Source organism: Tamandua tetradactyla, chromosome 18, assembly GCF_023851605.1.
Source record: "Tamandua tetradactyla isolate mTamTet1 chromosome 18, mTamTet1.pri, whole genome shotgun sequence".
Lineage (NCBI taxonomy): Eukaryota > Metazoa > Chordata > Mammalia > Pilosa > Myrmecophagidae > Tamandua > Tamandua tetradactyla.
Genome location: NC_135344.1, coordinates 52,078,412 through 52,096,625, shown reverse-complemented (window position 1 = coordinate 52,096,625; position 18,214 = coordinate 52,078,412). Strand labels below are relative to the sequence as shown.

Genomic DNA, 18,214 nt, shown 5'->3' with positions numbered 1-18,214 from the left:
TATTCTATGTTAAAAGTAATAAAATTATATGTAAATATTGACATATTAAGTATAAAATGTATTATAATATTAGACATATTTTTAACTGAGTAAAAAGTGTTAATTTCTTGTGTGTTTTACTGTGATATTAAGTTTCCATGTTGAATACTTCTGTAGTTCAAAGAACCTCATTCTTTTAACCTTTTCATATAGCATTTTGCTGAAATTTCTTATCTTTTCCTATCCGTTTTGCTCAGAGATTTTTGGAAAAATGATCTATAGTCACTGCCTCAATTACCTCTCTTTTTGTTCTTTCTTCAGCCTTAATACTCCATAATTTTACTAAAAATACTCAGTAATAAACTAAAACTGAACATCCTTTCCCTTGTTCTCACTGTATTCTAATTCTAAACAATCCTAATAACTATAGATACTAAGTCTAATTCTCTGTATTTAGGGTACTGGTCACCCTTCCTTGAAATCTATTCCCTTGGTCCCCATGGCACTGCACTTTCTCATTCTCCTTTAATTTTTCAGACTGTCTTCCTTAGTCTAGTTTCTTTCTCTAGTTACCACTTGGCTGTAGGTATTTGCCTTAGGTCCTATCTTGACCTTTTCTCATCCTCTTGAGTTCTTACCCAAAAAATTTCTACTCTCCTCTCTGTGCAAATAGCTCTCAAAATTGTGCACTATTGCCCAACTCTTAGACTTCCATTGTCTGGTTGACCTTTATAATACACATGTTCCAGCTCTGCCCCAAACATAACATACCTGACATGAAGGTAATCCCTGCCCTCAGATACATTGCTCTTGATTTTTCATTCTCCACTCTTCTTAAGGAGATCATGAATTCTCTCAGTTTTCAAGGTCTAATGTTCAGAGCTGTCTTCTGTCCTGATATTTTTATGTTTTTAACTTTCCACATCTTATCAGGCAACAAATCTTGTTGAGTCAACCACTGAAATAGTTCTGGCATCTGTCCCCTTTCCCCTTTACCTTTTCCATTTTCTCATCTGAACTACCGAGACAGCATCCAGTCTCATGCCCTCACAGGCAGAATCTACTCCTCTCCAATTTAAACAGTGCTACTGCTTCCAGTTATCCATCTAAAATGAAGACCTTGTTATAAGTCACTCCCTCTTAATAAAATCTTCAATTACTCTTCAAATGTCCTTAAATGAATTACACAAAAACTCAGTCTCCTCGGTCTAATATTTATAGCCTTTACAGTATGTTCACCTCCTTTCTCCTATTATGTTTTTCTGGGACCTCAGACACGCGTGACCTGTTCACCAGCACGTGGGCTGGCGTGTATTTCAAATGTCAGTTTTTTTTTTTTTTTTTGAGGTTGTTTTTCCTATTTGAAATTCCCTCACTTTTCATGGGTGTCTGCAATATCATACTCATCATTCAACGTCCGGCTCTAATCCCAATCCATCTGAGGTGATTCCCCACATGTGCTGTGAATATGTTCCTGTCCTACAGTTCCGTAATCATTTATATGAATGTCTGGTACATCTCTTAATACATCAATCACTTCGCATATTAGCCTGTTCCACAGTATAATGATTTTTACTTCTTGTTTGAATAACTAGCTAATGAGCTGATGGAGGACAGTAAAAGTGCTTCATATATAGTTAATGCTATATAACTCCTAACACAGAGTGACAATTCATTCATGATTGCTTAAAAAAATTCTTTAGCAACTGTTAAACAAGAAGAATGGTGACAGCACCATGCGAGGCACTTTATGGAGATGCCACAGAAGTTAGGACTTGGCTTGGCCCTGTAGTGTGAGGCATGACCGGTATAGACTGGAAGAAGAGTAGGGGAAGCAGGGACACCAAGGCTCAGCATGTGCAGAGCACAAATTAGCAGGACATATATAAAGACAATGAATATAAATAATCAATTATAGAGACTAATATTGATTTTTCTCTATAAACTGTTTAAAAATATGGTTTCTAATCCAACACTCAAAAAGAAAGAGTGTTTGGAGCTTCTTTCTTTCATACAGTAACTTGGAATCCATTCTAATACACCTGTCCATTGAAAAGCTAAGAAAATGGGCTTATGTGAACCCCTGAGATATTAGATGAATTGAATGGTTTAAGACAAAACTCTCTGAATTGTATTAATGGTGAGGCTGACCAGAAAAATCCTCACAAGCCAAGATTAAATAATACAACAAGGAGCAAGAGAGAGAAGAGGAACACAATCAGGGTATGCACAGACCCAAGGCTACTGTTCACACTAATATATGAAATAACATTAGAGCAAATAACAAAAGGTCATTTTAATACTCAACATTTATACAGCTTAGATGAAAGGATTGGGAATCCCTAAACAAAACTCCTACTTTTCCAGATAAAATTTTGGAAGGGGTATATTCTTTGATCTCCTGTTAAAATATTTTTAAAGAGCTTTACAGTTTGCCTAGTGATTTCAACAACATCATGGCATTTAATGACCACGACAGTCCTAGGATGGGTAAGACAGCTATTAGGAGCCCAAAATACAGATGATAAAATAAGCTTTTGGAGGTTGTGACTTGTCCAAGGTTAAAAGGACGTTGCTTTCCTTCTAGCAATGATCACAATAAGAAGCAAAGATGGATAGCAGGTTGGCCAGTGAAAAGCAGCCAAAGATCTCAAAAATCCACATGAAGAATAATAATCTCTCAGCAAAGTAGGAAATGAAGTTTGCATTGCAATATACAGAGTAGGCAGCTTTTTATTTCTTCACAAGGGTGACTGTTAACTGTTAGATCGTTTTTTATCTGGTGCTATAGCTGTAAAAGTTGTAGAGAACTTATATACTCCCTATCAATTCTTTATTTTGCTTATTGATAGAAAGATGAAATGGTTGCAATGATGGTTTACATACTTCTCCTGTAAAAGCCTATGCAAGCCATTTTTTTCTAAAGTAACTGTTTGGTATTATTGTAATACACGCTTATTGCAGAACTTTTGGGAGGGAGCATAAAATTATCAAGAAAATATGCCACACTACTTACACCATTATATTTAATTGGAAAACCCATACAATTGAACATTTGTTTTGCTTCACTAAAGTCCCTACCACATAGAGTGTTCTGGCAGACCATGGATCTGATTGGGATGGATCCAATCTCCTTGGCATGACCTAGAACATCCTTTATACTCAGGCCTTTACCAACTTTTTGCCTTGCATTTCACACTTTGCTTACCAGCAACTATGCATATTGAGATGTCTGCCATATTGCTCCTTGAACTGTCCAAGTATGAAATAAGTTTCCCTTTTGTTTTAGCAAAGAACACCTTTACTACACTCTTTCATAACTCAAGGTATTAATACTTAATCAGTTTCATTCATCTTCATCCTGAACACATATTGTGAATTTCTTTTGTGCATCAGATTATAAATCAGAACACTAAGGAGATGTGTGGAAGTTTCAACAGGACAAAGAAAAGAGAGTTTAATTTTCAGAGGAGTTGCAATTAACTTTGGATAGGATAAGATAACTGGATAAACTTGTTATGGATTATTAAGGAAATAAAATGGTTCCAAAAGACCTCATGGTTGAATGACAGCCCAAGAGAAGGGAAGAAATGCATGCTGTGCCAGCCCATTGTGGTACAAGAGGCTGAACAGTGGATCACAACCCTATTTTACATTTAGAATCACCTTAGAAAGCATCAGAGGATTTCTATTGTCTGAGTCCTATCCCAGAACAATTAAATAGGAATTATTGGGTATAAGCTCAAGTTTTAGTATTTCAAAAGAAATCTTCTCAGGTGACTTATAATGAAAAGCCATGATTGAGAATAATTGAGCTATTTTATTACAGAGAATTTTGGACTCAATACAATTTCTTGTTGCCTTCTCAAGATTCTACAGAACATACAGTCCTTTAAAATTCTGGTCTTCTATTTTCTATAAATCTTTCTTTCTTTTCTTTCTTTGATATCTACCATCTTTCTTCATCAATGACACCAATAGAAATTTGAAATGTATAAAATATATTGACAATTTCTAAAATAGTAAATCAAATAGTTGATTTTTCAAACAAGCAAGCATTGAAAAATTTAAGCTACTAATAAAATAACAAATTCTAAATAAATAGTTCAGTAATCCTACCGAAAACTGTTGATATTGCTCACGATCTATGCTTCGTGTACAAAAGATATCCCCAGTGTCTTTATCTATGAAGAACAGATTGAAGGGCTCTTTGTCCACTCCTGGTCCACTTATGGAGTAAAAGATGGTATAGTTCTGTGCAGTATCAGATTGGATCTACAGAAAAAGTAACAATTTAGGAATAGAACAAATATGTCATGATACGTATCTTTAACCTAAACTCTTGTCTTGATTTGCTTTTGTTATTTTCCTCCTCTTCTAGTCACCTAATATTTCTTCCCTCCACTTATATACCCACCTTCTCCCATTTTTTCCAAATTCTCATTCACATTCTGCAATTTGCAAAGCCACAAAACTATCCTCCCTCTTTGATCACTCCAGCCAGAGTCCTGAGTTATCTGCATATTTATGGGAATTTGTAGATTTGAATACACTTCTAAAATGTCAGTCTATGCTTTCTTAATCTTAAAAAAAGATTGATAAGACTTACACTGATTTCAAATTATTTGGAACTGAAAATTGTGTGATTTTAAAATGTTTTAAATACTGCAACTCCCCTCCCACAGTTAGTTCTTCAAGAATTGCATAATTTTAAAGCTGGCCTATATTTATACTCCAGCTATGTAGTAGTGGCAGTATTTTACTTGGTGAGCAGAAAGAGATCTTTCAGGAGGATAAGTGCTAATATGAGCAAAACCTTTTGTCATATCCTCTGTAGATGAGTGCCAAAGTTTAGCAGAATATCCAGAAAAAGTTGGCGATAGTACTAAGGTCATTATAAAGTCAAAATGCTAAACTTATTTCTAAATGTCCAAATATGATTTCTGAAAGAAAGTGATCGAATATATTGGCTCGCTTCTGCATGCCCCTAGATCTGTTGAGCAGACAACTCTTACTAAGTACCAATAGGATTGAGTGCCAACAGATCAATATACTGAACAATTCAAATGGAGAGCTTTAACAACAACAACAAAAAATGAACACATCGAAAAATCAACCGAGGTGAAGTGTACCTGCTGGACGTGTTGCGGAAATGGACCTAAGGAGTTCTCCATCAGTGAACAGGGAACAGGAGCCCATCGCCTCTTGTTGCGCTTGAGAACTTTCTCTTTCCTATGTCTCTTCTTGCGAGCCTGCATGTGATGACAGAGGAAGAAACGTGGCATTGCTCATCATTCTATGATTTTTTATGAACTGTGATTTTCATATATACATCAACATGGAGAAGGCAAGTGAAGGGCACATATAGCAATGTCATGGATAATCCCCAAACTGTTTTTTTTTTTTGCTATCACTCACACACACCCAGACTCACGTGCACACACCCATACAAGACCTCACACATTCTACTCCCCAGTTCCACCAATTTCTTAATGCAACCAGTTAACCAACCAGAACTTTATTGAACGTTGATGGGAGTTGCCACCCTCAGACATCAAAGACCCTTGGAAAATAGATACTCCATTGACAAATATTTAAGAATTCATTTCATTCCATTAGAAGCAATACAGCGAAATTTTGTTAAAACCCTAGCTAGAGTGCAAAGTCTTTTTATACCTATATGAAGACACAGTCTGTATTTGTTCAAGTATATTTTATTTTATGTAATGTGGAGATTCTTTACAAATGGTATATAAAATAACGTTTTCCAAGATAAGCATATTCTAATTTCAGTGAAGAGGCTTTCTTGTAATCAAAAAGAATTTGGGGGGAGATCCTCTTGTAAATTGAATCACTTCTTAAACGATTTTACAAAACCAAATTCATTGTGCTGATTTTACTTCAAGTGAGTTTCATGTGAAATTCAGTAGCCACCTTCCCTTCCACTCCCTGGATCAATCACCATCACCCAGTGAAAGGAAATGAGTCTAGTGTCAATACACTCAAATCAATCTTGGGGACTGGCCTCACCTCCACTCTCTGAAGTGTGGGAACCATAGAAATTTTGACTAAATTGAGAGTAAGGCTTAGACGATGTCATCAAGTCATGATTCAAACCCACAGTCACATCTCCACCTTGTTCTTCAGGTTAGTTGTTCTGAATGCCATACCCCAAATGCTACCAGAAACCTTTGATATTTTGACTTTGTTCCCTGGCTACAGAGTTGCTCACATTCATATGGTTTTGTAAATAGCTCCACCACTTCTTAAAACCATCTAACATTTACATATATAAATTATAAATGGAGTAGATAAATAGACAAATAAGTGAGTATTCAAGTGCAGTGATTTCAACCCGGAAGGAAGCATGTGAAATGAAGGACTCATGTAAGCAGATTAATATAAACTACTTAAGGGTTTGCCTGTTATACCTTATTTTCACTTGCTGCCAGTACAATTTCTATCTCTTTTTGCTCCTGCCTCTGACTGTCTGAGAGTAATATAGAAAAACGTTTCTTTTCAGAAGACAAAATGACATCATGTGTTGCATAAATTGAGCCATCTTCTAGAACTCTGAAGTCCGGATCACTTGACAGAATGAGGCTTGCAGACTTGAGACATTCTTCCAGATTCGCTGCAGGAAAGACATTTCACAATAATTTGTAAGATGAAACAGGATCAGAACAAGTTTTACAGGAATGACAACTGTGAGTTAGTGCATGAGAAGCTGAAAGACAGAGATGATACTTGTTATTTGTTAAATACCTGCTCTTCTAAAACTTAGGGGCCATGAAAATTTAAAAAGCAAATTAATGGAGTCACGTTTCAACTGCTTTTGCCATAAATTAATTCATGAATACATGCAAAATATTTTTTCTACTGTCACTGGATTTATTCTGTTTCCACTTGAAGTCTTACATAAAGATTTATACATATCTATATAAATTTATTGTTTTACATCATACAGCGTATAGCGTAAAAAGTTAGATTTTGAACATTAGTTGTCATAACCTTTTTTTTTGTTCTTTCCTTTTTTGGTTGGTTTTTTTTTATTCTCTTTTGGTTTTTTTTTTTTTGTTCTTTGTTGTTTTATTTTTTTATTTTTTTATTTGCCATAATCTTTTGACAGTTAAAATGATCTCATAATACATAATTTTTCTATTTTTACATAATATTTCTCAGTAATATTGAAATATCATTCTATAATACTTTATAGTAAACCCAGTGTTTAATAAAAATTGCAGTTTTATCAAACTATTTCCTTCACAAATTCATATTTAACACATTTAGAATATTTGATATGCATATTTAAAGTATTTACTGTATATATTTTCAATATTTTTAAAAGATGTAAGGGGTCAAAAGGTGAGGGGTGGGAGACAAAACAATGCCCATTTTGGAAAGTATACCACTTCTATATCTGAGGTGTATTTTTCTAGACATAAAATGAAGGCCAGTGAAAAACCTGATGAAAGGAATGTTGCTTTTGGACTCAGAAGAACAACTGATCTACAACTCAGGGTTGGCTAGGGTGGTAAGACCCATCAAAATTTCATTTGAATTTCACAAAAGTTATTCTGCAAAGTCACATATAAATTGTTAGTTGGTGCTGTTCATTTGTAACCAACCTCAAGAGCAAAATTAAATTTTGACACTTCTTATGTCTACCCAATTAAAGAAACTTGGCTTTGATTTTGGAAGCATATTAGTGATATGGATTAAAATATGCTTTTGTTTATAGCACCTTATTTCATTTTAATGAAACCAAGATCCTTTAGGCCCTTCTGATGTTTGCTAATTTTTCTGGCAGGAAATATATACAACTAACTTGGTATTTTGTTTCTGACAACTACCAAAAAATAAATAGACGTTCTTTCACTGTATGTCTAATTTAGTGCTAGCTAGCTACTACATGGTTTTTATCCCAAACTTTACAATGGCCTTAAGCTAAATGTAGGAAATTACAATGATGAAGTTCTTAATACATTTCTCACCTTTGCCTATAAGTGTTTCAGCCTGAAGATGAGAAGGAACTTGAAGGGAAATTTTCTTACAGGCATCACAAAATATTATCAGAACCTCAAAAACAAGAAACAAATCAGGAATTACGTTTGATCACAAATTTTCACGTTGTAGTTTTGTCTTGTCAATTTCTGGAACAAATTGATCTTTGAATATTTCCATTCTGTCATGTTAATTTTAAAAGGAAACAACAAAGGAAGTAGTTTTAGACCACAGTCATTCAGTATCAATGAAAAATGTAAAGTGAACAGTAGCTTTTGTACTCTAAATCATATTATCTCATTCCAAGTACAAATAACTGACTTAATGTGGACTAAGCCAGATTTTCTTGTAAATCCATTCATTAATGTCATTTTTACTTATTGCATGAAAAAAGTACTTAACTCCGCAGTACCATAATCACATATTTGTACTAATTCTCAAATCATCTTTTTCACAGCCTCAAACTATCTGAGGGTTTAGCTGATAAAAGTCTAGGAAATATCCAAGGGCTCTTTTTAATCTCATAAAGAACAATGCCTGGACATATTCTCTGTTCTCAAATCACTCTTCAGACTAGGGTGGCATAAACTTTTAAATTTAAATGATCTCAAATCACACAACTAGTCTAAAAAGAAGTATATTCCAAAATATAGAGAACAGTCTTCAAAACGGTTCAGATTTTTAAATATGTTCAAGATTCAATGATTGCTAAGAAGTTCAAGGAAAGACAGACACTTTCTGAACAATTAAAGCAGAACTATCAGTTCAAAAGCATCTCTAAGTTCAAGCAATATTTTCCTTCTTGTTCTGGATATTTTGTTTGTTTTCTCTTCTCCTTATCAAAATGACTACTTTTAATTACTTAAATATAAAATAAAGTACAGCTAGATTTCCCAGAAAAAAAGATTAGTCAATTTTCTGATCAATTTACTTTGATGGCATGTTTCTGGAGTTATGGGATCCGTTGTTTTAGAGAATAAAAGAGAAAGAATTATCCCTAGGATGGGCGCCTTTTCCCCACCTCAGCCCAATTTGGTTAAATCTATCGGATATATTGTAACCACCTCTTTAAACAGTTAGTAATTTTATGAAAATTCTGTTTGGCAGAATACCAAATACCAAAAATTTGAGTTAAAGAAATCACATTTGTATTCAGTTTTAATTTAAATAACATCCTTAGAGACAGAAGTCATTCTGATTTGCTTTTTCATATGGTCATTCCTAATGGCAAGGAAAGCACTAAATTATGAATAAGAACTTTCTGAGCATAAAGCATTCTAATTACTTGTGGTCTCAATGTATAATGTGGAAGCTATTTGGTAATCAGAAATAATTAGTATATATATATAAAGCCCCATTATTCTCATAAGGTGTATCCATGCTTGCAGCCTTATCTTTCTTTGTTTCCCTAGGACCCCATGTCAGCAGTCCTGCCTATGCAAGGTGAGCCAATGAAGGTTTGCAATCATTGAGCATTATGCCTGTCTGCAGGTTAAACCAATGCTGAACTGATCTGGAAGAAACAGGAGTCAGACAGACTCTTAGTTAACATGGGTGATAAGCAGGGGGGTGACTCAAAGGATCCTTGACAGGGCAGGGGCCCAAAACAAAAAGAAATGGGAGTGAATCCCCTGGAGCTTTTACCATATTTTATCTAACAAATACTAATTCTCAAACAAACAAATGGTCTCTGAGTTCTCCTTTCCCCACATTAGTTACAGAGTGAGAACTTCAGGCCTGCATGGAAATTATTTATATGGAGAAAGTGCTTGTTCTCCATGCAGGAAAAACTTGAAATTCTGCAAATACAATAGGAATAAAAAATGTTTGTTAAAATTGGGGGGCAAAAAGGAAATTCAGAGCTCAGAAATGTCAAATAGATAAGACAACAGCCCTCTCCCTGACCCCCGTCAAAGAAAAATAAATCTTAACACACAATTGCAAAGTATTTTAAAAATCCAAGTGGAAGCCCAGTCCATGGTAATTTCCCCAATGGCTGTCACATTTTTCTTTCTAATCTTTCTCAAGTTAAAGCCCTTATTGGAACCCTGCCCTTTTCTTTGTTCTTCCTGGGTAAAATGAAAGTCCTGGATAATTCACATCTTCTCCCAGAATTCTTTTCCTCTTCTAGTTGGCTCAGTGAAGCGAAGCATGTTCAATAACCACATTATTTAATGACTATTAGCAAAGCGAACCTTGGACCATTCTGGGCTACATGCCCGAGGATTTAATGCATTCTCCTCCTCCTTAGAAAAACATCACAACAAGACCAAACAGGGAATTCCCTTGAAAACTTGAATATCACAGCAGTGGGCACTGGAAGAGAAAGCTAAACACTTCCCATCCAGAGTCTCACGTCTCTCAACTCTTCCTTGGATTTTTCTCAGGACCTTTCTCCTTCTCCCGGGCTCTCCGTCCCACTGCTGCTCTCTTTCCAGCCCAAACTGGGGGGCAGGGGTGGGGAGGAAACGGGTAGCAACTTGTTTGAATTCCCTAATTCCTTCATTGTTACTCACCAGGAGGGAGAAAAGGAGCTGCTTACAGAAGATACTCCCTGGGGCGGCAGAGGCCACAGCCATCAGAAGCGGTCCCGATGGCCAGGGACGGTGACTGGATAAGAGAGCAGCTGGGGATGCTCAGGGCGGCTGAGCAGTTGCCCACTGCTGTTGCTGCTTGGCACAGATGAGCTTGTTTGGAGGAGATTCCGGAGGCAAAAGAGAAATGACAGGAGGAGGAAGAGCAGAATTGCTTTCTTCCTATTCCCCAGTCGTCGTCCTCCTTGCAATTCTATCACCTCCTGTAAAGAGGTTTCCCTACAAGTGGGAAGGGTGGGGTACAAAACACCCCAAAATCCAGTCGTTAGCTCCTCCTCACAGCAACTTTCAAAATTTCTCCTACCACTTGACAAATAGGCAGAAGCAGGAGGGAACACCCTTGGCCCTCAGCCCTCCTCCCTTTTCCCCCAGGTTGATGCTATGAAGTCCTCCCCGGTTATTACCCACTCCCACATACTCCCCTCCTTCTTGGCCTTATTAACCTGTCTTGCCCCCAGGTACAAACATAAATTGTGCACAAACTCTGTGTGAGGGATTGATGTTTGGAGTCATCACCCTCCCTCCCTGGTTGATTGGCAAATCAGGGGACATTAACATGTATAATCACATCCATCAGGAGTTATCTCGTTATCTAAGCACTCAGGTGTGGCTTGTCACTTGAGTTCTGTAGTCCTGCCAGAGATCTAGCACTCCAGTTTCAAGCAGCAATTTCATAGACGCATGTCTGTCCACCATGGTTTGGTTTCTCTGGATGCCAAAAGGAAATTTGCAGAGTGCAAAGACCTCATAAAAACCAAATCTTATTTAGTTCTGTGGTTGGTATTACAAAGTAAGAGAATAAAGAGATAGCCAGTATGTAATTTTCTAATTGCTTTCTTTTTGTTAGGCATAAAGTCCTTTTTTTTATTTTTATTTTTTGCCTTGAGTAGCTTTATTGGAGGAAGACCATCTGTGAAACCATGTCTTCTCCAAATTATCCCACATATCACATGCAAGTTATCTTACCTAACAGTACAATAATTCTATCAGTTTAGGTTTTTTAAACACTAATGACCCTTGCAATGGGGACTTTAGCTGCATTGATCCAGACAAAATTGGCGAGCTAAATAGCAATTGCACTGAAAAGGAGTGATGGAAGTTAGGGGAGGATGATAAAAATTTTCAAATGCTAACTTAATTTTGGGTATAGATATGGAATAAAATTCATATTTATGGGCCACTGCTAGAAATCAGGACTCATGACAGCCATTTCCATGAAGCTCCCAATAGCCCAATGAGAGCTCCTTTTATGAGCTGGTGAAATCCCAGAGAGGAAGTATTCAACCTTTGCCAATGGTCCTGCTGAAACTGGCAATTTGAACCTAGGTCTGTTTGCCACAAATAGACTTCTAATTTTCCTCCCTTATGCCATTTCTAAGATACACAGAAAGTAATATATATATATTGAAGAGCAGAAAATGATAGTCAGGTAGGCGAGAATCCAGGTTTGCTAAACAAATAGCTCAGATGAGACTAAAGTTCAAAAGCAGTTTTAACCTACGGCTCTTAACAACATTCAACCATTCTAGAATTCTGTGGACCTCCCAGTCTCTTTTATGGAATAATTCTGTGGTCAGATAAAATGGTGACTGAACTACGTACTCTAGAAGTTTTGTACATGAAATTACTCTGAAAAGGTCTGATCTTTCCTGTTCTTGGTAATTACATTTCAGCCTCATGTTCAACTAAAAAGTAAAAGTACAATCCAAAGCCCAGGTTGCTGAGAAAGGAAGGTTGAAAAATTTTCCTTCATTTTGCTTATTTGACAATGGGAATAATTCCTTCTTGTAAGTAAAGGTGGAAATAATAATATAACTTCTTCTTTAAACTCAGAGCCAGGACGATTTGGGAAATAAAGGACCTTGGAACAGGAACGACAAAATCTCTTGCAGCATTCTATTGCCAAATATCTACTGTCAATAGAACTCTCTTCCGTATTTGTTGCCAGGATTGGAATTTGGTTTATTAATCATAAAATAAAATCATTTTAATTTCCTATCTTTAAATGTGATGTTTTTGAAGGAAAAAACAATGGGAACACAGAAATAAGTGTAACTATCTTAAAGTATGTCTGAAGATACAAGTATAATTCTGCGTAAAAGCTAACGTAAAAATGAATCTAATTATATATGCGCATTCCTGTAGAATGAAGTAATAAGACTTAAATTCACAAACCCAATGAAGATACATTTTCAGTTAATGAATTCGACATTACCTCTTTCTATAACATAGAACTCTCCATTGAAATGGGAAAGAATACATAAGCAAAAATTAAAGTGATCGCACTAAAAATGTAAAGAAATTGCCTCTGAGGAAATGCCATGCATTGTTAAGTTAAAACAAATCTGCAATACTCCCCATATTTCTGAAAAATTGGTTTTCTTGAGCATACTTCTTTTAATTTGACTGCTACACTTTCCTGTCCTATTATGTCTCATTCTCGAAGGCATTAGAAAAACTTGTACAGAAGCTAACCTCAATACATCAGTATGAAAACATGCCACATTAATAATATTTCACCCACATTTGTTGCCTGTACACAACACAGCTTCTCTCAAAGACCAAATACTGTACAGGGAAACTATAATTTACTATTAAAATAAAATTGACTCTACCTTAAAATTACGTTAAATGAAAACAAGATAGATTTCTTGCAATTGCCTGCCATCAGATTATTCATTAAGAGCTCCATCTCTTTTATCTGTATGTTTGTTTGTTGTAATTTGTTTGTTTTAATCTGTGTCTAAATTAATAAGTATGAATTCTGGATCTAGACTGCCTGGGTTTAATTCCTGGCTTTTCTACTTATTATCTATGTAATTTAGACAAGTTGCTTAACCTCTCTGACCTTCAGTTTCTTCAACTGTGAAATAGGGATAATGATAGCTACATTTCATATTATTACAAGAATTAAATATGACATTACATGTAAGACACTTAGAAGAGTGTCTGGCTTATAGTAAACACTGGTTTTATTTACCATATAATTGCCTAGGTATGCAATAACAAAATTTAAAAGACTGAACTTCAAATGAAATGCAAGATTATTTCACACAAGATTATTGCAAAGCAAGGCTTTCTTGTGTAGAAGTTATCTAAAGACATGTAGAATGTATTCATAAGCAAAAGTTTAAGGGGTCATATACTGGGCTCTGACCTCAACTAAGAGAGGAGAACCATATTGGTTTTAGAGGGGGGAAAAAAAGAAGATACATGTTACTATGTTTAAACAGAAAGCACACTTTAAGAGGAGAATATACAGCCTTGTTCTAATTCAAAAGAGATAAAAAGCAGCACTTCAGCGAACATCTCAGCAATTTAGAGAGAAGTTAAGAATGGACAATGATTAAATTCTTAGTACAGAGACTCTTGTAGAAGAGAATTTACTTTAAATATGTTAGTATTGCATAATCTGTTTTCCTTCACAGATTTATGGTCATAAGAGAAAAAGTGAAATTTAAAGACCCATACCACCTTTGCATATCTTTAGTTTCTAGCTTAAGGCATATAGAGAAAACATGCATTCCTATGGATCTCAAAGAATGGATCTCATGGAAATACAGTGAGATATTGCATAACATGTTTATGCATGGTTGACTTGCAAAAAAGGACAGGTTATGAATAAATTCAAGGCCTCAAAACAACCATTCACCAAGACAGCTATTCTGTCAAGTGGTCTAATTTATTTCTAAAAAACCTCTAGACTGATAGGAATGCTGTACACACTGATTAAGCTGTAACAAAGCACTTTGTGTGTAATGAACATGAATGAAGATCATAAAGCTACAGCACTAAAAACAGTTCATGTGAAATGAATATGAGAGAGTAGAAATGCATGAACAGAGGAAAAAGAAGTCTTAGCAATAAAAGACAACATCTTGGGTACCATGAGTTCAATAAGCTGTAATAAACTTCTTCAATTCCACTGGACTCAGAGCCTTTTATCTAGGTGAAAGGGTTATTAAAAATTTTAAGCAAACTGTGTGTATTTATTGTTGTTAATGATTTGTAAGATTGCATAGAAAACTGAATAATTTTGACATCAAGTGACTACGCCCCATAATTATCAGAACTTTTGGTCTGCGAAAAGAAATGTCAGCATCCATCTTTGTACATTTTAGAACTCCTTCTATTCAAAGTGCACACACCTAGCTCAAGCTGGTTTAAGAAAAACAAAAGAAAGTAAACCTGCTGAGGATAAAGGGATTTATTGCCACATGAAATAACAAAATCCAGGATATCCAGATCCAGGCATAGCCAGAGCCAGGTGCTCAAAAACATGTAGCCAACATTTTGTCTCTTTATCTCTTAGCTCTGCCTCTCTGTGTTACAGGTTTCATTATCATTCAGATTTCCCAGGCAGAGGCAAAGTTGGCTACCCAGAGCTCCAAGATTGCATTCTACTGGTTAAGCAATCCATAGTTGAAAAAACATGACTTGTTTCCACTAGTTTGAACAAAACTACCTGGTTTGAGCAAACTACCTTGAGCAAAAATTACCTGGTTATTGAAAGCTTTAATTGGCTAAACTTGAATCTGGTCGGTAAGGCTAAAGTCGAGGTGTGAGCCAGAATCACATGGGTCATATAGTGGTAGAGAGGAGGTAGCAAATTCCTTTAAACAATTGCATCATAATTAAGAACCACTTCCTAATCTTGGACATTTAAGTTGTTACCCATCTTTCATTACAAAAAAAAAGACCATATTTATACATAAACCTTTTTCTAGATTTAGGATTATTTCCTGAGCCAGAATCCCATAAGTAGAAGTTCTAAGTCAAAATACATGTGGACTTTTAATGGCTCTTGGTATATATATATAGCCAACTTGCATCATAAAAGCAGAGGACCAATGTACCTTCTTTATGAAAATGAATGGAAAAAATGAGTATCCTGGCTAGGACGAGTATTATCATTTCATTTTAACAATGTTTCTATTTTGATAAGGAATTATTATAATCTGAATTATTTGCTTGTCATAATGTTGAACACTTGCCATGATTGTCAAGCCATTGCATTTCCTCTTTTAATATATGGGCACATACTTGAAACCTTGAGAAAATTAGGACATTTAGAAGAAACCAAATGACAACTAAAACTCCCTCTTCAATGGAACTTCTTTTCAAAATAAGAAGATTGTGAGGCCCTTTACTTTCTAACCTTCTATTTTTTGTGTGATTGAATCAGATGATAGTGCGATTAATGGCATTTTCTGAAGCATGACAACCACAAAATCTCACCTGCGTTTTTATAAATTGATTTGTTGACTAGATTAAAAAATGTAATGTTGTCATTTATTTACCAAATGCAATGCATACACAAAGGCACCATTTTTACTGAAACAGCTTTTTTTTTTTTTTTGCTGTTGAACAAATAATAAAACCCATTCCTCCAAGGTTCCTGCAACTTGTTTTGGATGTAGCGAGAATAAATGTGGTTATCAATCTGCTTCAATTTAGTATTTCATATAATACGCCTAAGAATTTTTCTTATCAAAGATTAAAGAAAAAAAGATGCTCCTGCTGATTCTTTGCATGTCTTCTGGTGAAGGTGAGGAGTTAGATTGCTGGTCTTTTCAATGGTTACTAATAAACCACTTCTCTTTCTTATGTACTAGAAGGTAAATAGAGAGATGAGAATGAGAAACTGAAATGTTCTTCATGGTCAAATAAACACTCTCTCCTCTGTAGACAGAGAAACACTTGGCAGATAGTGTTGTCTTTTGATAAAAGTTTCCCTTCTTTTATATAAATTTAAACTGAAATGTTTCTGAGAATTTTTTTTCTGTACCCTGGAGATGTGTGCTGGTGGTGCACACTTGTATTCCTTCTAATACAGACCAGTGGTCTCAGATAGAGTGGAGAAGCTGAGTTTTGCCTCAGTTTACTCTAATCTGTGTGCTGACTGTTCTAAACGGAAAGCAAATTACTGTAGGTTTTGTCAAAACCTCAGCAGTGTTATTTTAAACCAGATAATTCGAATTCTATGTCTTGAGGATTGCTCTAGTGGGATGAAGAGGGTAGATATTGGATTGTTCTCAACGCTTGTATTAGAAGATAGTTTTCCCAATGAGGAGAAAAGGTATTACAGATTCACAACACAAACAACTGAAGACAGGATATTGGGCTAGGCTAGGTAGTAGAAGGGACCAACAAGGGACCTGTGATTTTTTTTTTTCTGTTCTGCCTGGGCTTGAGAGGAATTTTCATGCTTTGAATTGTTTTAATTTTTGGTATGTTATTTAAAAAGTATATATATACATGCACACCTGCATACGCACACATATATTATGTATATGTATATATTGAGGCCAAGCCTAGGAAGAGACTCGCACAGGAAGGACCAGGTCACAGAAAAGAAGCAGGCTGCAACTTACTCCTGAGCAGCCTGACAAACACCCTATTTACCTAATATGCTAGAAAATGGAGTCATATGACTAAAGTATGAGGGAATAGTTGAGTTGTATTATTTTCTAAAAGTGGAATAGAAAACATTTCACTACTCTATTCTAATCTTTTCCTTATGAAATAATTGTATAGGACTCAATGTACTAAAACAATTAAAACAACAACATAGGATTTTTCAATTCTGTGGCTCAAAATTAGAGACAATAGTGATGGTAAATAAATTAAAAGAAAATTTCCAAGGTTATAATTTTTGAAAGAATATGCTTAACTAAAATAGTAAAATAAAATATTGGGGCAAGAAAAAGAAAGATATTTAAAAAGATGGAAGAGAAATGGATGGAAGAAGAATGATTCGATTCAGCTAATTTTGAGCGCTTATTATGTGCTATGCTCTAGGTCAAGATATGCTCAAAGAAAACTGAAAAGTGACTTGACCACAGTGAGTTCAGGGTGTCATGGGGGCATGAGGAGTGACCATTGACCAACTCAGAGCAGAAGGGCCAGGGAGATCTTTCCAGAAACATGGAGTTTGAAGTGAGTCTTAGGAAAGCTGTGCTGTCAACTCAGGAGGAAAGAGAGAAAGGTATCCCATGCTGATAGAGCAATGGATACAATGGCACAAAGGAAAGAGAGTGAGGTTTGCAAAATGATCAAAGCAGCTCTTCTGGCTGGAACAGAGAGGTGAACAGTAAAAGTGCATGCTTCTTCCCAAACTAATTGAGAAAAATACCATAAAGCAACCTGAAATAATCCCTCTGATTAATGCACAATGCCCATGTCCTGACCTACCTGGCAATGTCTAAACTGACCTGTAGTTTCCTTTAACTAAAAGGTCTGTAAACTCTGTTGAATGGATCTTCTAGGTCCTTGATCCCAAAGACCCTGACCTCCAAGGTTATTACTTCTTCAGGATTTTCTTTTGCTCCTTCAAATTTTGTTTTTTAGAATAAGTATCTTCTTTAAAGTATTAGGATACTATATTAGAGCTGATAGTGCCTTTTCGTAAACATTATCTCATTTAATCCTCCAGATTTCCAAATGAGCAAGACATCACATTTGCCCAAGATTATACAACTATTTTGGAACAGAGCCCAGATCCAGGTCTCTTGCATGGAAGTCCTTTGATCTGCCTTCCTGGTTTGAGTACATAAAGCAATGAAAACATCAAATTAATGCTTTAAAGTAATGTATTTTGTTTTGTTTTGTTTTGCATGACAGTAATTTCTAGACTT

At 35.6% G+C, this 18,214-nt stretch overlaps 1 protein-coding gene across 2 annotated transcripts in view; it reads right to left on the bottom strand.

The window, feature by feature from the left end:
- DSC1 (desmocollin 1) overlaps window positions 1-10,898 on the bottom strand; it is a 29,712-nt gene extending 18,814 nt beyond the window's left edge. The window contains exons 1-5 of one of the 2 annotated variants that reach the window (XM_077135721.1): window positions 10,500-10,898; window positions 7,974-8,058; window positions 6,411-6,613; window positions 5,112-5,231; window positions 4,099-4,254 (exon numbers count right to left, since the gene is read on the bottom strand). In XM_077135721.1, the coding sequence (XP_076991836.1) occupies window positions 4,099-4,254; window positions 5,112-5,231; window positions 6,411-6,613; window positions 7,974-8,058; window positions 10,500-10,562 (627 nt within the window). In that variant the 5' untranslated portion in view covers window positions 10,563-10,898. The remainder of the gene's footprint in view (window positions 1-4,098; window positions 4,255-5,111; window positions 5,232-6,410; window positions 6,614-7,973; window positions 8,059-10,499) is intronic. The other variant, XM_077135722.1, reaches the window with a different exon arrangement.
- Between the last annotated feature and the right edge of the window lie 7,316 nt (window positions 10,899-18,214).